The sequence below is a fragment of the Cetorhinus maximus genome, chromosome 10 (assembly GCF_964194155.1).
Source record: "Cetorhinus maximus chromosome 10, sCetMax3.hap1.1, whole genome shotgun sequence".
Taxonomy (NCBI): Eukaryota; Metazoa; Chordata; class Chondrichthyes; order Lamniformes; family Cetorhinidae; genus Cetorhinus; species Cetorhinus maximus.
In genome coordinates, this window is record NC_135888.1 from 15822408 (window position 1) to 15846312 (window position 23905).

The 23905-nt window shown below is 41.3% G+C and overlaps 1 protein-coding gene across 7 annotated transcripts in view; it reads right to left on the bottom strand.

Annotated features, from left to right (window-relative positions):
* fnbp1b (formin binding protein 1b) overlaps positions 1 to 23905 on the bottom strand; it is a 275894-nt gene that overhangs the window by 70617 nt on the left and 181372 nt on the right. For 4 of the 7 annotated variants that reach the window (XM_078550045.1, XM_078550044.1, XM_078550043.1 and 1 more), the window contains exons 8-9: positions 23487 to 23633; positions 5337 to 5531 (exon numbers count right to left, since the gene is read on the bottom strand). In XM_078550045.1, the coding sequence (XP_078406171.1) occupies positions 5337 to 5531; positions 23487 to 23633 (342 nt within the window). Of the gene's footprint in view, positions 1 to 1837; positions 2021 to 5336; positions 5532 to 23486; positions 23634 to 23905 lie in introns of all 7 variants that reach the window. The other 3 variants (XM_078550041.1, XM_078550040.1, XM_078550046.1) reach the window with 1 other exon arrangement.

Below are 23905 nucleotides of genomic sequence, written 5' to 3' on the forward strand. Positions count from 1 at the left end.
AAATTCCTTGGAAGAGGCCCTTAAGTCCATTTAAGTGTAGGCATGATGATGCAACCACTGTGTCATTTGGAGGTCCAGCTACCATTGGGGCTTCTAGCTAACTTGCATTTTTAGATTAATTAATTCTCTGTGTAAGGAAGGCTTTTGTCAGGTTGTATGAAGCCACTGAAATTAGTTGGAACCAAAATAGTAAATAAACATTTGCATTTGTTTTGTCCTAAACTTCCTTAATGTGGGAACAAAACATGAAATGCAACTTAAGTTTTCAATACATTTCTCCTTTAATCTTCCTTTTTATGATTTCACTCTTTTCAAAATATTTTCTTCCTTCCAGAAGGTACCTGTTTAGTATCACATTATACACTTTGTGGCATCTGGCAGGGCACACAAAAATTAACAAGCAGGAAAATATATAATTTGCAAGAAATGTGAATCGTTGTATAGCTCATTAAAGGGACACAGAATATAGCCATACTCAAAAAGCCTGAAGTGATGGTGTAAATACAACATAATTCGACGATACTGTAGGAGAAACAATGTGTGTGTATCACAAGTGTTACCTTTTGCTATTGGAAGTAACCTTTTGAACAGAGCCGAGCAGATTTAAATCTCCTACAGATACACAAGGGGAAAAAGAGCATCTAGATCTTAGGCAATTTGCATAGGGTTTTGTATTAAACATTTTTATATCTGATTTCTAGCAAATTGCTGAAAGAAATAAAGCACAGAGGGAGGCCGCTTGGTCCATAGTGCTTCTGCTGCCTCTTTGAAAGAGCTATCAATTTCTTTCCACTAAAATATTTCTAATATGCTTTGTAATAATTAGTCTCACACCCCAAAGTATTCTCATCTCAAAGGTGCTGACTCATTCCATGAGAGTCTGAAGCCCTTTGGCACTTTGATCAAGTCCTCATTTTTCACTTGAGCATAGACAGTGTAAGTTAGCAATCTATTTGATCGCAAGATGCATCGAAGTCAAAGCAAATAGTATCCTTATTCCAGTAGAGAACAGTTGAAAGCCAGCAGTAGTGGGATTCCTATCTTTTTCCCCTTTCCAGCCCATGACTTTAGGGTCAATCATAGTATCCTACATTGCTTCACTTAGGTATTAGCACAGCAGAGAGGGATATTCTTATGATAATTACTATTCTAATCAAACTACAATAGCATTGTGCTTTTAAGATCGAAGATTGCTTTAAATCTTGCCCCAAAAGACCATATTAATTAAGTGCACCACTGGGATCATAAATGTTATAGCACGGAGGGAGGCCACTTGGTCCAGAGTGCTTCTGCTGCCTCTTTAAAAGAGCTATCCATTTAGTCCGAATCTTTCTCATGGGTCCTGCAATTTTCTCCTCTGTAAGTAGAATCCAATTCCTTTCTGAAAGTTACATTAAATCTGCTCCCACTACCCTTTCAGGCATGCATTCCAGATGATCATAACTCATTGTGCAAAAATAACTCTCATCTTGCCTATGGCTCTTTTGGCAATGACTTTAAATCTGTGTCCTCTGCTTAATGAAATCTGCCAGTGTAAAATTGTTAAGATTTCTTAACAAACTAATAAAAGCCTTTGAGAAACTCCTTAGAAAGTATTGCAAAACCTAAGCTGCATTTCTGCACATTTTTAAGCATTATAGTACAAAGAAGAGAAAAAGGACATAATTTGCTAGATGCAAAGTGCTCTACAGTTTCAGCCAGGATATATATATATATATATATATATATATACACACATACATACATATATATACATATACAAACACACATACACACACTTTTTAAAAAGACGTGCAAAGGTTGAAAGTGAATTACAAAGAGATCGAAGCAAACTTACCCCCCGCTTTAGGCTCCTGAAACAGTGGATTTTAGGTTTGGAGGTCATAAATTCATTCAGGCGGTGAGAGAGGGGCTCTTTTTGCTGCTTGGGAGACTGAGGGCCATTTGGAACAGCAGAAGGTGAGGAACAGGAAGGGGGAGGAGGAGGAGGCTGATGAGGAGATGTTAAAAGGGACATAAGCTACGAGTAAGAGATGGGTAAGTAAAAAGGGTAAAATAAAAGGAGAAAAAAGCAAACAGAAATAAGAACCACAAAAGCCCATGAACAAAAATATGTAAGCCATGATATTGCAAAAAAATTGATAAGACGAAAAAAGTTAATGAAAAAAACATTCAAGATAAACAAAAGAAAGAGATGAAATAAGAGAGCCACAAGAATATTTTGATAGAAAGCTCATGCAAAAGTAGTTACAGTTCTGAAAAACATGCACACTTCAACTTCTGTAAATGATATTTCAGTAGATATGCCAGGAATTTTTTTGTTTCAAAACAGAAGCTAATGGTTCTAACATATACTGCTTGACACGTCATGAGGAAAATCAACATACAGCTTGTAATCCATGTGCTCACAGTGCATGTGTTTTGTTCTAAATTCTAATTATTTGTAAGCAAGGACCACCCGATGACAGGTATCTGCGGAGATCCTTATTCACACAAAAAAATACCTAATGCTCAGTGGAAAAACAAAACAAAAATGCATGGATATTTGAGTGGGAATAACAGCAAACATTCCCTCACAGCTATGTTTTTAAACCACCCACATAATATACCCTGGAGGGAACAATAAATATGCTTCAAGATTTACACTTTGATCCTGGTTGACCCAAGAACAAATGACATTCTGATTCATATTCAGGTGATGGTCATCTGGGAACACTATTCAGGATCTCAGAATTTGACTTCAATTTTAAATAAGCACTGATGTAACAGTTGGAGGAATTCAGGGTAAAAAGAATAGTTACATGCCTGTACCATGAACTAAATTCTCAGAGGAACAGATTCCTCTGGCTAAAGTGAGTGGTTTCCAAAGGATTCAAAAAGGCAGAAAACTTGAAATTCAATGACTTCTGGCTCAATGTTACATGTGAGAGCCAAGCAAAACTAAATAAAAATTAAAGCTTCTCTAAGAACTCAATGGTAACAAAATAAAAATTTAAAACCTCTTAGGTATTCATTCATCTTTTCTCCTCCATTGCTAGCTCCCTTATATCTCATTGTTATGACCATCCTCAAAGAGTTCATCCAGAAATTGCTCTCCCTCCCTCGTGTGCTGGCATTGTTTTAATCTGAAGTTCTAAGATTTAGAGCTTGGGTGACATGAACTTGTGACGTGTCTAACAGATTGGTTTGCCTAAGTAAATACTTGGTGCTTGAAGCTCCCAAGTCCTGCTGGAATAATACATCACAGTCCCCTGCTGTACTGCCACTTTTGGTTTAGTTAACCTGTTCTAGGTTTAAGTTTATATTATTCGTTCATCTGTTTTTATCATAGCCTTAGTGGGGTTGTTGGCATCGTCTTATTTCTTCTCTGGCTTTCTTCAAACCTCCTTCAGTCCACGCCTCAATGTTATCCACCCATTCAATTTTTCTTCTTCCTCTTCTGTTTTTACCCTCAATTTTTCCTTCAATTGTTACCAGGATAAGGCTGTCAGGTCTTTGTTTCCAATGTCTGTATTGGCTATCTTTCTCTCTCTAACTGTACTTAGCAACCTTTTAGATTCCTGAACTTCTGCTGTTGAGTTTATATACCTTGTGTTTAATATCAGTTAATTTACTTAGCAAGTACTCTTTCCCACTCTGCACCCAATTCCTAATCTCTCAGTTCCCAGTGAAATTAGTCCAACAGTCATTCTGTTCTCACCTCATTCCTGCGTGCTCTTGGCTCATGCTGGAACACTTGCAACTAACTCCCTTTCTATACTTATCCGGCACAAATTACCATCTCCCAACTACACGAATTGCCGTCTGGCCAATGGCCTAGTTCATTCAGAGATAACTACCAACTGAGTTAAAAAATAAACTTAAATTTCAGTTTACTAAAAAGAAGTTCCTGTACTAACACAGTAAACTCCTATGAATCACTGATTTCATAATCTACCAAATTCCCATTGTTAGAAGCCCTTGCACTCACTGTCCCTACTTCACTGCATTACCAGCTCATTGCATGATGTGCTCTGGGCTCAATAATTCCAGTGGAAACAATGCTTAATTAATCAATTTAAATGTTCAACACTGTTCATCATTGGGATATTAAATTAATAGTGAGGATCATTTTATTAGTATTCTTACCTTTTTGCCTCAGTTTTCTTTCTGTTCCTTTGGAGATAACAGCTTCTTTGTACTTGCTAGACCTTTGATATTGTGCCCAAACTACATTACTCATGAGCTAGGCACGTGTTGGAGATATTTGCCCATAGTGTCTAGTTATGCATCACCTGGTCATACGCAGCTTGCAGGAGTCATTTGATAGTTCCTGAGTGGGAGTCTGGCCCCTTCCTCTGTCTTGCCCTCAACCTGACTGTCCTGTTAGGAAGAAGACTAAGGAGGCCACCTCCTCAGAAAATAAGAGTCTAAATGGGGCTGAGGAACAAAAGAATCCAGGGGTAAAGGGACATAAATTTCTTGATCATTGCGATCCAGGATTAACATTGCAGCGCTGGAATTTTATTAAGCCATGGCTACCACAAATAGTGTGTGTGCACAAACAAGTAGAAACACAGTTTGGAGGGCTCAATTAATTTACAGAATAGCGATCACTTATGTCAATAAAAATGGTCTATGCCATATTTAACCACTTTTCACATGGTAATTTTGAATATTACTACAGATTGGTTTGTCTGCTGCATGTAAGATAGATGTAAGAAGATTTTTTGCCAAGTTACAGGATTCAAGATTACATATTATACTGATTCCTCTCATGTTGGTAAATTTTATTTTGAAATCAAATTTTTAATGAAATTCATACAAAGTGTGCATTCCTCTGCTGTCTGAGAGGAGCTTCTTTATTTCGTAAACCATAATATTTTTGATAAATACTAATACTCTGAAAATTTATTAGGACACAAAATTGAGGTTAATCTGGCATACCTACTATGAACTGCTAAATCCTATGAGAAAAATATCACAGGAAAGTACAAAACGACTGCCCTAAGTTTAAACAAAATAATCGTTACGTCAATGGGTGTTTAGTAAGAGAGTAAAAAAAAAACATGCTGCTGCACATGATGTAGAAAAATATGGTCAGTTTGTTAGTCACTAGCATGGCAAACAAAAATATGATGTTTTTAAGCAAAATGTAACAACAAACCATGGTAAACACAAATAAACAAAAATACAATTTAAAATTGAAGTAAAATCAAAATAATTCATAGTGATGCCACCAACCCCATTACAAAAAAAGTCATGGAATATTACATTAGTTACACAAAACCATGATAGATATTAAATGAGGCAACTCATCTGTAAGGTTTATGTACACAGATCCTGAATGCTTTTACCTTATTTTTCTTGATGAATGGCCAGAGTTTGCCCTTGGATTTGCCACCTTTGGTTTCTTGTTTGACATCAGATCTGCTATTGGAAAGACTGCTTTCAGAAACCGTTCGTTTCATAGGCTGACCGAAATCCTCAAATTCAACATCTCCAGGCTGTTCAAACCCAGATTTGAAGGCCTCTACCACCAACTGCGTGTCCTAAAATTACACAAATGATATATATATATCATTTCACCAGCTGCCTGACATTTTCTGTAGAAATCTATTCAACAAGAAAAGCTAAAATAAGAGACATTTTCCAGCCTTCCATGAAAACTCCTCAATTACATGGAATACATAAATTTCTTACAAAAGAAAGCAGATAGATAGCAACTCAAAATTCTATTTTGCACAAACTGGGTGAGCCAAAACCATCAAAAAAAGTATAAAATTTTCTTGCAGCAAACGGCACTACTTTAATGTCAGCAGGGTTAACCTATAGTAAGAAAAATCATAATCTAAAAAAATTCAAAATGAATTGGGCAAGTTTACTAATTCAGAACTCCTGAGATATAAAATCTTTGTTTCCATCAAAGCTACACACTCTAACTGTGGTCTAACCAATGTTTGTATAAAGTCATTACTCCTTTGCCCTTTAACTCATGCCCTTACTTATGAAACACACAATCACACAGTGTAGAAGAGGCCCTTCGGCCCATCGAGTCTGCACCGACACATGAGAAACACCTGACCTACCTATCTAATCCCATTTACCAGCACTTGGCCCATAGCCTTGAATGTTATGACGTGCCAAGTGCTCATCCAGGTACTTTTTAAAGGATGTGAGGCAACCCACCTCCACCACCCTCCCAGGCACTGCATTCCAGACCGTCACCACTCTCTGGGTAAAAAAGGTTTTCCTCACATCCCCCCTAAACCTCCTGCCCCTCACCATGAACTTATGTCCCCTTGTGACTGACCCTTCAACTAAGGGGAACAGCTGCTCCTTATTCATCCTGTCCATGCCCCTCATAATCTTATACACCTCGGTCAGGTCGCCTCTCAGTCTTCTCTGCTCCAACGAAAACAACCCAAGTCTATCCAACCTCTCTTCACAACTTAAATGTTTCATCCCAGGCAACATCCTGGTGAATCTCCTCTGCACCCCCTCCAGTGCAATCACATCCTTCCTATAATGTGGTGACCAGAACTGCACACAGTACTCCAGCTGTGGCCTCACCAAGGTTCTACACAACTCCAACATGACCTCCCTACTTTTGTAATTATGCTTTGATTGATAAAGGCAAGTGTCCCATATGCCTTTTTCACCACCCCACTGACATGCCCCTCTGCCTTGAGAGATCTATGGACACACACGCCAAGGTCCCTTTGTTCCTCAGAACTTCCTAGTGTCATACCATTTATTGAATACTTCCTTGTCAAATTACTCCTTCCAAAGTGTATCACCTCACACTTTTCAGGGTTAAATTCCATCTGCCACTTATCTGTCCATTTGACCATCCCGTCTATATCTTCCTGTAGCCCAAGACACTCAGCCTCATTGTTAACCACCCGGCCAATCTTTGTGTCATCCACAAACTTACTAATCCTACCCCCAACATAGACATCTATGTCATTTATATAAATGACAAATAATAGGGGACCCAGCACAGATCCCTGTGGTATGCCACTGGACACTGGCTTCCAGTCACTAAAGCATCCCTCTGTCATCACTCTGTCTCCTACAACTAAGCCAATTTTGAATCCACCTTATCAAATTACCCTGTATCCCATGTGCATTTGCCTTCTTTATGTGGGACCTTGTCAAAGGTTTTGCTGAAATCCATATAAACTACATCAACTACACTACCCTCATCTACACACCTGGTCACCTCCTCAAAAAATTCAATCAAATTTGTTAGGCATGACCTCCCTCTGACAAAACCATGCTGACTATCCCTGATCAAACATTGCCTCTCCAAGTGGAGATAGATTCTCTCCTTCAGAATTTTCTCCAATAGTTTCCCTACCACTGAAGTGAAGCCTGTAGTTCCCTGGCTTGTCTCTACAACCCTTCTTAAATAGCGGAACCACATTAGCTGTTCTCCAGTCCTCTGACACCTCCCCCACGGCCAGAGGGGAATTAAAAATTTGGGTCAGAGTCCCTGCGATCTCCTCCCTTGCCTCCCTCAGAAGTCTGGGACACAAATCTGGAGATTTGTCCACTTTTAAGCCTGCCAACACCTCCAATACCTTGTCACTCCCTATATCAATTTGCTTAAGAACCTCGCAGCCTCTCTCCCCAAATTCGATACCTTCATCCTCATTCTCTTGGGTGAAGACGGATGTGAAGTATTCATTCAACACTCTAGCGATGTCATCTGGCTCCACCCATAGATTGCCCCCTTGGTCCCTTATGGGCCCTACTCTTTCCCTGGTTATCCTCTTCCCATTGATATACTTATAGAATATCTTGGGATTTTCCCTACTTTTACCAGCCAGAGCTTTCTCATATCCCCTCTTTGCTCTCCTAATTGCTTTCTTAAACTCCACCCTGCACTTTCTGTACTCCACTAATGCCTCAGCTGATTTGCTTTCCTTGTACTTGCCAAAAGACTCTCTTTTCCTTCTCATCGTAACCTGAATATCCCTGGTTATCCATGGATGTCTGGGCCTTACATGCTATGAGCCTTTTTAATGGCTTTATCTTCCAACACTCTCATTTTCAATGAATTATGCATTTGAACCCCCTAGTTCCATTAGTTCACCCATACAGCTTAGTATATTTCATTAGGTATATAATCCTACCCTTTTCTTTCCAAATGTATTACGCAACTTATCCACATTAAACTGCATCTACCACTTATCTGCCTATTCTGCTAACCTGCCTGCCATTCCATTAACCTGTATATTTTCTTAAAGACTTTTGTGGCCCTTTGTCATTGTTTGCCAAACCATCCACTCTGTGTTAACAAATTGGATGGTGCTTCCTATGTCCAATCATCTATAAATACAAAGAACACAAATGGTCCCAGCATTGATCCCTTGGCCAGAATTTTACATTCGGCATGCGGTGGCGGGCCCGACAGGCCGGAACGTAAAATGGCGCACGATGACATCAGGCTTGCATCCCGACGCCCACCGTGTGCCATGACGATATTTTGGAAGGCGGGCACACTATGAGGACGGAGGCGTGTCTGCCATTAATTAATGGGCCAGTTAAGGCCCTTGAGGCATCAACTGAATTTGATTTTGCACAGCCCGTGCGATTTTCAGGGCGTCGCATGGGCACAATGGGCAGGCGGGGAGGCTACATTTTCAAAAACCTCGTCCACGGGCGGGGTAAGAGGGGTGAGTGGGCTCGCTAATGCGAGTTGTTAGTACTTTAGGTTACAACTTACTGTTACTTGCTTGTGTGAACAGGACAACTTCATTTCACTTCAGCCCTGCCCACGTAAAACAGCGGTGCGGACTTGGTCGCGGGCGGTGGTCAGGTTCCCGACTGCTCCCGCCAAGCCTGCCCGATGCAGGAAAAATTCAGGCCCTTGGTTATATAAATTCCATGCTAGGTGGTTTATAAAACCTGGTATAAGTCTTAAGTCCTGGGTTAAGACCTACTTATATGATGTCTAAATATGGGAAGCAACTTAAATACTAGGATACAATATTTACCACAATAACAGCAAACAAATCAAGGCTACTTAGGGAAGTGAGACAAATGGTGCTGCTGGTGCAACAACCTTTAGCTGATGATTGGAATTTAGTCCAAGTTAAATGGGACAAAGGTTTTTCTCTCTACCAGCTGTAATGTTCCTAAATGGAATGAGTTTGGGAGTCTCTTTCCAGCTCTCAGTTGGTACAGGCAGACAACATGATACCATAATTTGGTACTAAATTGGTAATCTTGTTCAGAGAGCCCAAGGGGATGACTGGTATGCGAAACATTAAATTCACCTGGGTACACTTAGATTGGGTTAAGACATGATTACTGAGACTTCTGTACCTTGCATGCAACTTATGAAAGTTTTTGCAGAAGGTGCTTGTTGCAGGCACAGCATTCCAAAAAATAAAGTGCTTCAACTGTTAGTAGTAACATGTATAGTAGAGCACAAGAATTTACCAAAGTATTCCCTAGGACATAGCCTTGAACACATGGACTGGCTTACACTGAAAGGGGGCAGAATTGTCAGCTGCAGAGTTTTTCAGAGGTTCTTTCACTCTTACACAAAAGATCATCCTAACTCCTTTGTGGTTTTCGGTTTTTTGCAAGAGAACTCATAAAAATAACGACCACACAACTTTCACGTATTAAAACAGAGGAAGATGACAAACCCTGACTTAACACAACCACGCAGAGCATCTAGTTTCAGGATTAATAATATCAGCTTTCCTCTTACATCTGACAACCACAGGGGCAGATGAATATTTAAATTGAGTGGGAAACTGTACATCTTGTAATCTGGAAAACACTGCAGCTGCAAGAGTTTGCACTTTAAAAGATTTGTTTATAATATATTTGCTAAATCGTCACTAATCAGTTAGTAGCCAAATTAAATGCAGTGCTTAACTTCATGTACGGTGAATTTAAAAAGGGGAAAGTGTGTCTGATGGGAGTACTTTTTAATTCTAAGTTCTCCTACCTTCATGAAGATATATTTTTTAAAAATCTTTTATCATTTCTAACCAGAAAAGTAGAGTTGGGAGGCTCCAGATCGACTCTGGTTCTGAAGGTGAGGTCCCAGTTGCATCCAATAAAGTTACGGCAAGATATCCCTGGCCCAGAAGGTGATAGAGCAGCATAGCAACAATAAAAACCAGCTTATAGGTAAACATTTAACATTTAAAATGAAGTCTACAAGTATTTTTCTGAACTTCTTTTTCATAGCCCAAAACAGAGCAACTTGCACTAAAATAACTGACATTCTACTTTCCCTTTAAGCATCTACTTTGAGGAGTGGATGCGCAAATAAAAAAAAATTCAAATCACAGTATCTCTCTCTTCCCATGAGCATTCAACATCCTTCGAACACTTAACAAAACAACATCTGGAGACAGTTCAGCTTTGTTCCATCCATGAATGATGAATGAGCCAGAAGCATTACACAATTGTTTAGATGCACACACAGTCAAACTGAAGGAGGAAGCCACCTGCAGCAGTGCACAGGCTTCACTGTAAATCTAAATGCAGCAATCATTCAGTCAGCCTAAAATAACAATGGACCAACAATCAATCCCAAAGCTAACAAGCTTGATATCAAGAAATCAGCTGAGCGGCAGTTGGGCATTACGGTTTTCAGTGCTCCCAGGCTAGAAAAAGAAAAAAAAACAAAAAGCTATAGGGTATGTGAATAGGGTAGAAAAGTGAAGTTGAATTAGGGATGGGCAATAAATGCTGCCTTTACCAGCAATGTCCACATCACATGAAAAAAAGAAAAGCACTTAATTGTCTTTGGGATATCCTGAGGTCATGAAAGGTGCTACATAAAGGCAAATTCTTTCATAGAATGGTTACAGCATGGGAGGCCAAATTGGCCAGTCATGCCTGTGCTGACCCTTTGCAAGACTAATTTAGCTAGTCCCACTCTCCCACCCTTTCCCTGTGCCCCTTCAATTCTTTTCTCTTTAGATAATGATCCAGTTTGCTTTTGAAAACCATGAGTGAATCTGTCTCCCAGTCTCTGGCAGTGTATTCCAGATCTCAACTGCTTGCTGAATAAAATAGCTTTTGGATAAAGCCTTCTGTTTTTGTGAAAAAAGTTAAGCTGAACTCCCTAAAAACCAATCAAATGTTAAGAAGGTTGCACAACAAAAGCAGACTGAAGCCCAATGCTGTTGCTAGTCTGGCCGAGTTATCTGGTCTCAGTCACTGCAGTTAGCTGGGCAATAAAGTAGGATAGACACGAGGAAAGTCAATCAAAGTCCCCATTTGTGATAGGTATAGAAACAGGTTGGGGCTGATCTGAGCACTCTCAGAATTGTGGGTCCCATCAATTTCATTTAGACCATAAGACATAGGAGCAGAAATTAGGCCATTCGGCCCATCGAGTCTGCTCTGCCGTTCAATCATGGCTGATAAGTTTCTAAACCCCATTCTCCCACCTTCTCCCCGTAACCTTTGATCCCCCTACCAATCAAGAACCTATCTATCTCGGTCTTAAATACACTCAATGACCTGGCCTCCACAGCCTTCTGTGGCAATGAATTCCATAGATTCACCACTCTCTGGCTAAAGAAGTTTCTCCTCATCTCTGTTCTAAAAGGTCTTCCCTTTACTCTGAGGCTGTGCCCTCGGGTCCTAGTGTCTCCTACTAATGGAAACATCTTCCCCACGTCCACTCTATCCAGGCCTTTCAGTATTCTGTAAGTTTCAATCAGATCCCCCTCATCCTTCTAAACTCCATCGAGTATAGACCCAGAGTCCTCAAACGTTCCTCATATGTTAAGCCTTTCATTCCTGGGATCGTACTCGTGAACCTCCTCTGGACCCTCTCCAGGGCCAGAACATCCTTCCTGAGATACGGGGCCCAAAATTGCTCACTATATTCTAAATGTGGTCTGACCAGAGCCTTATAAAGCCTCAGCAGCACATCCCTGCTTTTATATTCTAGTCCTCTCAAAATAAATGCCAACATTGCATTTGCCTCCCTAACTACCGACTCAACCTGCAAGTTAACCTTAAGAGAATCCTGGACTAGGACTCCCAAGTCCCTTTGCACTCCAGATTTCTGAATTCTCTCCCCATTTAGAAAATAGTCTATGCCTCTATTCTTCCTACCAAAGTGCATGACCTCACACTTACCCACGTTGTATTCCATCTGCCACTTCTTTGCCCATTCTCCTAACCTGTCCAAATCCTTCTGCAGCCTCCCGCATCCTCAATACAACCTGTCCCTCCACCTATCTTTGTATCATCTGCAAACTTAGCCAGGATGCCCTCAGTTCCTTCATCTAGATCATTAATGTATAAAGTGAAAAGTTGTGGTCTCAACACTGACCCCTGCGGAACTCCACTAGTCACCGGCCGCCATCCTGAGAAGGACCCCCTTATCCCCACTCTCTGTCTCCTGCCAGACAGCCAATCTTCTATCCATGCTAGTACCTTGCCTCTAACACCATGGGCTCTTATCTTTCTGAGCAGCCTCCTGTGCGGCACCTTGTCAAAGGCCTTCTGGAAGTCCAAGTAGATAACATCCATTTGCTCTCCTTTGTCTAACCTACTCGTTACCTCCTCAAAGAATTCTAACAGATTTGTCAGGCATGACCTCCCCTTGATGAAACCATGCTGACTTTGCCCGATTTTACCATGCACTTCCAAGTATTCTGAAATCTCATCCTTAATAATGGACTCTAAAATCTTACCAATGACTGAAGTCAGGTTAATTGGCCTGTAATTTCCCGTCTGTTGCTTCACTCCCTTCTTAAACAGGGGGGTTACATTAGCGATTTTCCAGTCCTCTGGGACCCTCCCTGACTCCAGTGATTTCTGAAAGATCACCACTAACGCCTCCACTATCTCTTCAGCTATCTCCTTCAGAACTCTGGGGTGTAATCCATCTGGTCCAGGTGATTTATCCACCTTCGGACCTTTCAGTTTTCCTAGCACTTTCTCCTTGGTAATGGCCACCATACTCACCTCTGCCCCCCGACTCTCTTGAACTTTGGGGATGTTACTCATGTCTTCCACCATGAAAACTGACACAAAGTCAGTTCCTCCGCCATTTCTTTGTTCCCCACTACTACTTCTCCAGCGTCATTTTCCAGCGGCCCAATGTCCACTTTTGCCTTTCTCTTACCCATTATATATCTAAAAAAACTCTTGCAATCTTCTTTTATATTACTGGCTAGTTTACCCTCATATTTAATCTTCTCCCTCCTTATTTCTTTTTTAGTTGTCCTCTGTTGGTCTTTGTAGGCTTCCCAATCCCCTGGTTTCCCACTGCTCTTTGCCGCATTGTATGCTTTCTCTTTAGCTTTTATGCTGTCCCTGACTTCTCGTTAGCCATGGTTGCCTCGTCCTCCCTTTAGTATGCTTCTTCTTCCTAGGGATGAATTCTTGCTGTATCTCCCAAATTACTCCCAGAAACTCCTGCCATTGCTGTTCCACTGTCTTTCCTGCTAGGCTCATCTCCCAGTTAATTCTGGCCAGCTCCTTCCTCATGCCTCTGTAGTTGCCTTTCAACTGTAATACCGTTACATCTGAGTCCAGCTTTTTCCTCTCAAATTGCAGGGTAAATTCTATCATATTATGGTCACTTCCTCCTAAGGGTTCCTTCACCTTAAGCTCCCTTATCAAATCTGCCTCATTACACATCACTAAATCTAGAATTGCCTGTTCCCTAGTGGGCTCCACCACAAGCTGCTCCAAAAAGCCATCTCGTAGACATTCCACAAATTCCTTTTCTTGGGATCCACTACCAACCTGATTTTCCCAGTCTACCTGCATATTGAAATCCCCCATGATCACTGTAACCTTGCCTTTCTTACACACCTTTTCTATCTCCTGGTGTATCTTGTGCCCCACATCCTGACTACTGTTCGGAGGCCTGTACGTAACTCCCATTATGGTTTTTTTACCTTTGCGGTTCCTCAACTCTACCCACGCAGATTCTACATCACCTGACCCTACATCATTTCTTGCTATCGATTTAATTTCATTCCTTACTAACAAAGCAACCCCACCCCCTCTGCCAACCTGCCTATCTTTTCAATAGAATGTATATCCTTGGATATTTAGCTCCCAGTCCTGATCCCCTTGCAGCCATGTCTCCGTGTTGCCCACCGCATCATACCTGCCAATTTCAATCTGCGCCACAAGCTCATTTACCTTATTTCGTATACTGCGTGCAACCTGCCTTTCTCTCTCCTCATAGACAGGCTGACTACTGGGGTATTTCCTGCCGCCACCCCCATCCACGGGTCTCTTCCCATCCCACAACTCTTGACCTGTGAATCTGGAACACTCTCACCTTCTGTCTAGCCCAGGGTTCTGAGACCTTGTTCAATCCCTCACTTTCCAGCTGTCTCACTTCAGGGCACATTTACTCCTCCCTCTAGTTCGACCTTGCTGCTTGTCCAATCAAAGCTCCACATTTTAATGCTCTTGCTTTTCCTCCAATTAGGTTCTCTCTCTCCCAACCTGAAGCTTCTTGAATCACAGCTACATTTTTTCCTACTCTCTCTCCAGCTGCTTGAGCCTTTGCAGTTGGTGTTTAATGCTTAGCCCTGCCCCTTTTCCATTTGAGCTTGCTGTTGTACACGGCCTGTTTATTACAATGCGCAGGACATTCCAAGTAGCTGTGCAGCTGTGCACCTTAGAGGGAACATAAATCGCAAAAATAACATGCAGCTGTGTACGCACAAGGGCGCTCAAATCCCTCTGAATGCAGACATTTATTAATGTCCCACCTTTTAAAAAATATTCTGCCTTTCTATTTTTTCTACCAAAGCAGGTAATTTCACACTTCCCACCTTATACTCCACCCTCCACCTTCTTGCGTAATCACTGGTCTATATCCCTTTGCAGTCTGTGTCCTCTTAACAGCCTACTTCCCCACATAGCTTTGTATAATCACAAAACTTGGATGCATTACACTAGGTTCCCTCATCTAAGTCATCGAGAGACTTTAAATAGCCGAGGCCCAAGCACTGACCCTCGAGACACTCCACGAGTTACATCCTAATAATGACCTGTTAATTTCTTCTCTCTGTTTTGTGTGTTAACCAATCCTCAATCCATGCCAATATATTACCCGCAATCCCAAGAGCACTAATCTTATGCAACAATCTCTTGCATGGCACCTTTATCAAGTGCCTTCTGAAAATCTGAAATCTACTACAGCTACTGGTTTCTCCTTTTCTAACCTACTGGTTACATCCTCAAAAAACTTGAAAAGATTTGTTAAACACAATTTCCCTTTCATAAAACTAAGGTAACTCTGCCTAATCACGTTGTAATTTTTCTAAATTACCATGTCCTTAGTAATGGATTCCAGCCATTTCCCCACTATTGATGTCAGTCTAACTGGGCTAAAGCTCTTGTTTTCCCTCTCCGTCCTTTCTTGAACAGCAGGGTTACATTTGCTACCTTCCAAACCACATGGTCTTTTCCAGAATCTAAGGAACTCTAGAAGATCAAAACCAATACTTATTTTTTATTCTTTCATGGGACGTGGCTAGGCCAGCAATTTTATTGCCCATCCCTAATTGCCCTTATGAAGGTGGTGGTGCAGTCCATGTGGTGTAGGTACACCCACAGTGCTCATAGGGAGAGAGTTCCAGGGTTTTTACCCAGTGACAGTGAAGGAACGGCGATATAGTTTCGAGTCAGGATGCTGTGTGGCTTGGAGGGGAACTTGCAGGCGGTGGTGTTCCCATGTGTTGCTGCTGCTCTTGTCTTTCTAAGACACTTACATTCACTATCTCTGTAGTCCCTCTTTAAAACCTTAGGATCCAGGGGACTTGTCAGTTTATAGTCCCATTTATTTCTTCAGAACTTTTTCTTTACTAATTATAAAGTCTAGAGGTAACAAAGGCATGGATAAGGCTTTCAGCGTCAGATATACTGAGGCAGTAATAAAGCCAGATGGTGCTATGGAGGCGAAAGTAGGCCGTCTTGGTGATGATACATGTATGGTTGGAAACTCATCTCGGAGTGAATTATGACACCAAGGTAGGAACAGCATGCATCAGGCTTCAGGAAGATGTCATTAAGACAAAAAAAGCACACACATTCTTCCAGTTAACTTCCACCAGAACCATCAACAGGGATGTCAAACAGACACTCTTTAAAAATGCGTATAGCCAGGCTGAATTCTTTTCTGTAGCGATTGTTTCTGACTGTGCTAATTTTTACAAATCAGCTACATATAACAATTCAGTTCACCTCACATGGATGATACGCAAATTAATTTTAATAAACGGTAAGCATTACTAAGAAACGTAATATGCCACAAACCTGTCCAAAAAAAAGCATAGAAACAATACGTTTTGCATATCTGAGGCACAACAAATGATACACTGTGTCAGCGTTACAGCATAATGAATCAAATGCAAGTATGGCTTTTCTAGGCTTGCTGCCATAAATGCAATCAAATTTTCCATTTCTTGTCACCTTGATTCTTTTTATTATCTGTTTGGATTTTGCTTCCTGTCCCTTGCCTTGGCTGTATCACCATGAATTTAACATACTTCCTGCCTTTCCATAAGTAAGAAACTAACATGTTAGTGAGATAGAGAATGTAAGTAACAGGAAATTGCAGTCTGAATTAGAAGTTTGCAATCATTTGTGTATTCAGCAGTGTGTATTTAAAGTTATACTGATGGACTGTCATCTGTTTCAAGCTAAGCTGTGATCAAGTTACAAAAAATAATTCCATTAAGCAACTGAGGAATCAGGGTTTCCACTTTCTGAATGGCAAAGTAGGTAAATACACAACATGTACTTAGCCATAGTTCTCAACCATAGAAACCAGGGGCTCTCGAGTTCACTTAAGGTCTGTGCTAAATTAAGCGATTTCAGCTAGGACAGCTGTTATTGGCATTACAATTGACATCAACTTATTCGGCTAGGGAGGGGAACATCAAGTGGAATTCCTGACTGTTATTCAGCAAACCAAAATACTGCAGATGCTGGAATTCTGAAATAACAAAAATTGCTGGAAATACTTAGCAGGTCAGGCAGCTTCTGTGGAGAGAAATAGAATTATGTTTCAGGTTGAGGTGACATCATCAGAAAGGTAAATGATTGTGTTTGCTCTCCTGCGTGATCAAGCAACTAACAATATCTTTGGACTCTTCCACTGCCATGAAAATTGAATACCAGGCAACAAATAAGAGCAGATTGTTAAAAAGAATCACACAGGGCTTCTTCAGCCCTGTTCAGTACCTTCCTCCAGTACTGAGTCAGATGGGTGATCAAAATTGCATCCCACCATTCCACAGCATCACCATGTGCCAAGGTGCTGCTCAACCCACTCAAGATCTCAAGAATGTTTTAACAGTAGAACTAAAACTAGTATGTGCACACATTAAAGGCGGCCAGCCCCTTTGTTTTGTAACTGTCTTCATTTCTCGTGTCCTTATCATGCTTTGCAGTTTTCATGACAGCAAAAAAATTAGATACATTGCAATGATCATGAGTTTTATGTCTTGTGGTATACTGGTAAATTGTTAAACAGTGGCTTCTGTCAACGTGCACTTATTTTTGACTAATGTAACAACTGAGGATCTGTTCACATTGTATAAACATGAGAAATGGGTCCTGCAGAAAAATCCAATCGGGAAATTCTGCCAGGCATGAAACTTGGTCTTACTGGGACTGTTCTTTCAAAATGAATCCTATAAGTGGAGAATTGGATTACGCTGATAATCGGACACAGAGATTATGATGTACGATTAACCTGCATCCTTTCGTAACAATGCAGCAGCACATAAACTCTGTGCTACCCACTAAGTTAGCTCTGAAAGGCAAGGAATATTTTGGCTGGAACAGCTGCTGGAACTGGTTCAAAAATAATCTTCGGTGCAGCAGCCTAGGGTCTGTGCCCCTAGATTCTTTGATGCAGCATTGGAGGCCTTGAATGCAACTGGATGTCATATCCTTGCAAATGAATCAGTAGTCTCACACACTACTATGTTCACAGCGGTCTTCACTCACCTGCACACATCTCAATTAAACACCTTCCAACTAGGCACTTTACAGCCTTCCGGACTGAATATTGAGTTCAACAACTTTAGATCATGAACTCTCTCCTCGATCCCCACCCCCTTTCCGACCCCCCCCTTTTCCAATAACTTATATATATTTTTCTTTTCCCACCTATTTCCATTATTTTTTAATGTATTTCCATTCATTGTTTTATCTCTACCTTTTAGCCTATTTCAATCCCTTCCCCCACCCCACCCTCACTAGGGCTATCTGTACTTTGCTCGTCCTGCTTTCTACCCTTAATCTCACCATTAGCACATTCCTTAGCTAATATCACCACCGTCAACACCTCTTTGTCCTTTTGTTTATGACATCTTTTGGCTATCTCCACCTATCACTGGCCCTCTATCCAGCTCTACCTGTCCCACCCTCCCTTAAACCAGCTTATATTTTACCTCTTTTCTATTTTTCCTCAGTTCTGTTGAAGAGTCATACGGACTCAAAACATTAACTGTATTCCTCTCCGCAGATACTGTCAGACCTGCTGAGTTATTCCAGGTATTTTTGTTTTTGTTTTGGATTTCCAGCATCCGCAGTTTTTTGCTTTTATCAATTAAACATGACTCATTACAACATTCATTGCCTCCCCTCACTGTAACACGCTTAACATTTCTGCAAGCCTCACACTCATTTCACAGCTTGCACACATGCGCAGGTGCATGACATTCATTAACATAGTTCCCTCTTTCTTACAGGGTGAACTGCCCATAATTGGAGGCAACAGCATCTAATTGGCAAGGGGCCATGCCCTCATGGGCTGAAACCATAGAGGATGTTGATTTGTTCCTACCTAATCCACCTTTTCACATTCCACTTTTCCCTCATCCCACAATCTCTTCTGATTCGTAAGTTGCAGATGATGGAAGCATGTACCTCTTGCTTTCCCCTCCTTTCCTCAACCCAACCTTACCCTTGTGCATTTATCTTTTCAGGTGCCCAAGAACTGTCACTTGGTCAACAACAGCTCTGGCAACCTGAAGTGCAAGAGGTACAAGAGACTGATGAAGAAGAAAAACCGTCGCTCAATCTCACACTTGCAGACACCAGCTCAGTTGCAAGCAGTATACAAACTAAAGGCCAGCATCATGGTATGATCTGCATGTGGTGGGTCATTGGGCAGCATTGGGTTGCAGCCAGGGCAGGGCAAAACAATAGTGCAGGTGCCAGTCCCCCAGAAGGCAAGGTGCACGAGTTCTTCTGCAGTGGACTCAGGTGAGACTTTTATGGGGCAGCTTACAGAATTAGGCTGATGGGCAGGCACACAGAAATGCTTGGTGCATTGGCAGACCTGCCAGAAAGCCAGCTGTCACTATCAAGTAAAATGGAACAGGCTGGCTCCAATATGGCACATGGCATTGCATAGACTTAGAGCCCATTCCTTGAAGTGTGGAAGTGGTGGCCAATTTATGGGAAAACATGTGAACCCAACCATGATGCAGCAGGGTCTGATGGCTGATGTCTCAGCTTCCATTTAGTACAAGAAGAAGCCACCCAATGCCCAAGTACAGCAGTGCAAGCACAGGCTGAGGTCTTGAAATGTCAGCTTGTTGCTATGCAAGCTCAGTTAATGTTGTGCAGGCTCAGACTGCTGTAATCATGGCTGCAGGTAGAAGTGCTCAAATGGGCTTTCAGAGTCTCACAGCATCCCAGCAATCAGTGCTCCAGCAGATTACTCGGATTGCTAAGGTACCACTCTGGGTTGCAGAAACAGCTCTGTGGGGAACAAACCTGCTGTCCTCTCTCAGGATGATTTATGCTTCCACAACTGTCATTCTGCCAGTGTTCCTACTGTTCCCTTTCAGTCAGTCAGCCAGCCCAGACTGCTGCCACCCATGCCGAGTTGAGACCATCTGAATCTGGGTTGCTAAGCTCAGAGCTGGTCAAAGGTGTCCTGCAAGGCCGTCTGCAGTCCCTCCCACTGTAAGTCTGCAGCCTTCCATTAGCCATGTTGCAGCCACTGCTGTAGCACTGCGTAGGAGCAGGCAAAAGCACCCTCAGGACAGGCATTAAGGGAATGCAGACGGGCAATTAATTGATTTTTGTACAGAGTATTGGATTGTTTGTTGGATAAAATTGGTATGGAATGATTCTGTGGTAGCTTTTATTTCAGTATTGTAGCCAAAAGGATGCTGTGATGGTCCACAGAAGAAGGTTGGTAAGTTGTGGGACTATTGCACAATGGGGATTTGGGGTTGAGTTCATTGGAACTGAAGTCGAATAGGGCGAACAGGGATGGCCCAGCTAAAACAGTGATGTGCTGCTGCCTCTTCCCTCCCTCCTTCTCCTCTTGAACTGCTCGCTGTATCCCTGGTGGCAAGAGTTGTGCCCTTATGACGGCCAGGTTATGGAATATGCAGCAGACCACCCAAATGAAGCCACACACTCTGGTGGATTCTGCAGGGCTCCTCCAGAGTGGTTCAGGCAGCAGAAGCTTTGTTTCAGCACCCCAAAGCCCTGCCCTATGATGTTTTATGTGGCAGCATGGCTTTCATTGCAGTCACATGTGGTTGGGTTGGGGAGTGGTATCATGAGCCAGGTTAAAGCAAATAGTACCCGTTTCCCAGTAGCTACCCTCTGGTTTGATGTGGTGGCTGAAAGACTGGGGGAATAGTGGGCTGCCAAAGAGTGAAAGCATCATGACTGCTGCTAAGATATTGGGCATTCACCAGCATGCTAATCACAGTTGCGCACCAAGTGCACGTTCAGCAAGTGGTCATCTTTGTGGTTCATTCCAGCTTTGAGATACGGCACCCACAAAGTCATGTGTATGCGGTCAATAGCACCCTGACCATGGAGAAGACTGCTATCCTGGGAAGGACACATGCACACTCCATGTTCCATCAGAACTAACCTGAATGTAGTTGATGATCACTTTAAAAAGCTCTGGTGGGGGGGCCTTCCTGCTGCTGGTCATGAAGAGATATTAATGTCTATAACGTTATTGGAAAATATTTTTAAAATAGAATTGTAGTAGGTCTGTGTCTGTGTGTTTGACTGTGTACCTTAATTGGATTAAAGCCAGCTATTCTGGGTGTTTTGATGTATAGTAGTTTGAGATGTTAATTGGGTAAACAGTAAGGAGGATAGAAGGTAAAGTGTAAATTTGTGTTTGTTGAATAAAGCATTCAAGAATGGGAGTAAAATCTTGCACCTAGCTAGAAGATGCCAAACAATGTGCTTATTTTTTTCATTTTACTAATCAAATTGATGGAATGAAAGGATATTATTATTAGGAGATGTAATGTTAATATCCTGTTGATACAATGGAAAACTTACATTCAAAGGAAAAGCTAGGTATAAATGGAAAGGAGTTTGTGTGTGTAAGTCAGAGGCGTTTAAGATCTAACCAGCCTGTAAGCTTACAACTGCGTCTGCAAAGGAACCAAACTGCAAAGAACTTCATTTTGAATTTGTACGGTCAAATGTGCTTTGCCTGGTGTCTGTTTAAAGTCTATGGGTTACTGTTACCTTGGTGGAGATTTACCTGGGAGTGATTAATTTAGGGATTTGTTTAAAAGTTATTATGGGTAATTTGTAAACATGTGTATGTGTTTAATTTGTATTTGTTTAAATTAATAAATGCTTAATTTAGTTTTATATAAAATACCTCTTGAGGCTTGGTGGTCTTATTCCTGAATTCAGTGCTGCATCTCAAACATGCAAATTGAAAATATAGATTATGACAGTTGTTCAAGTTTCCCTCTTGGATTTAAACAACTCAACCTTTACCAACTGCTGTGAAATAACAATGCTGAATGTAAGTTCAGTTGTGTATGTTCAAATGAGGGTATTAGAGGAGTGGCGAGGTTGGAAAAAGGCAGCGCTGGCGTCAAAACAGTGCTACGCACTGACTGACACCATGATCTACCTACAGTGCATACTTCCCACACATGCTCTCAGTGTCCACGCTAACTGATGAGACACTGCGCGGGAGTGAGCTGTAGCCAGGACAAGGGGGCAACGATAGCAGAGTTATCAGCTCACCAGAAGGAGAGGTGGCACACAAATTCTGCTGCAGAGCACTCAGGTGAGTACTTCCATGGGGCACACAATAGAAGAATAATGGGTATGCACAATGAAATGCTTACTGCCTATGTTGCCCATGCTGAGATAGTGCAGTCTGCAGCCAGGCCTTTTGCCCGGAGCTCCTAGAGGTCATCCCCCAAGGCTATCAGCAGTCGTCTTCACTGAAAGTCAGCAGCCTTCCACCAGCCATGATGTTGCCATTGAGATAGCACAGCATAGGAACAACAGGACATGCAAAAGAACAAAGGAGAGAGGCACTAAGGGGATGTATAAGGATGATTAATTGACTTTTGTATGCAACTATGTTCAGTTTGTAAGGTTAAGGCAGTGTTGAGCTCCTAAACGAAGCTCGTGATATTAAAATCAGCATTGCACACTGAATGGCATCATGACCTGCCTGCTCTGCATTTCCTGATAACAGAAGTTAGTCTAACCAGTCTACGGTTCCCCGGTTTCCCTCTCTCACCTTTCTTAAAAAGTGGAGTGACATAATTTTACATCGATTAAACCTTAAGGAATTGTTTCAAAAGTTTCAGAAAAATGTAATCACAGTTGTCTGAATAATCCTGTACATTACAGAGGAAGCATTCTTCAATGCTATTCAATTATAGTGTACTGAAAGAAAAAAGGTATTAATGATCAGCAAAACACACAGATCATCAACATTTTTGTTACTGTACAGGAGGACAATAAAAGCCAATGCTGATTGTTCCGCGGTTTCCAGTTTTGAAAAGGCTGAAACGGTATAGGTTTGACAACTGGTCACTTTTGAAGAAAGCTTAATGGCTACCAACATCATAATGAAGGGGCTGACTAGCTAATACAATCTCATGCATGAAATGGTTTTGGGATGATGCATGTAATTGGTGTATGTACTTTGGAACCACATTGTTCAGTCAATCAGGATACTGTAGTGGCAAAGGCTGCAGTTAATCTAATTGAAAGCAATATAGATAACAATTTCAAATTCATGTGAGAGGTTACTCAATAGAGAAGACTGCATTAGTCAGTCACATACATTTATTGTACACACAAACCAAGTGGAAAGCATCACTCCATACTGTGGATTAATAACTGAACAGAGTTATGTTGCAAAGCTGAGAGACATTTGAGGAGTTCAGTCAACTTCATAGCCTGCGAGAGCAAAACCTGTTCAGTTTGCAATTATCCAAATCTCGATTTTGGTGCAATTTTTTTTTAAATGTCAAAAAATTCTATTTTTGATCTTTTTGAAGTTCTTCCACAGGACTTTTACCACCTGTTCAGATATTTTGTTCTGGTCTCTTTATGTTTACTAAGTTTTTTGATGAGGCTCATCTTGTGATGGAAAAGTGTCACTTTTACAACATTAAACTTCCCAAAATAGAATTTACAATCTCAAAGCCCAGCAGGAACAATCTCAGCATAGCTTATATTTAAGTAACCATTGCACATAGACTTACGTGTTTTTCGTCAATAGATTCAGCTGCTTTTGTGATTCCATCAAGGCACTTTCCAATGATAGGTACGACCTGTCTGTCAACCTCAGAAAAGGTCTTCATTGATTCACCAATTTTGACTATTCTTCTTTCATCCAGATCTTGAATTTTCTGAAATTAACAATTTTATTATTAAATGTAGTTTTAATTAATTAATTTTCTATACTTAATACATGACAAACTAAAACCCTGTGTATGGTCTCCAGGAAGAGTCAGGGTGTTTGGTGTATTGTCCATTGCTTAATTACCAAGTTCTTGTTTACTGATCAGTAGATATTGTATCCTGAATTATACTCAATTTTCGACAATAATCTGATTTAATCATTTAAAAGCCTAAAGGCTACTGTAATTTAATGAAAATATATAGTTGCTGTAGATCATGA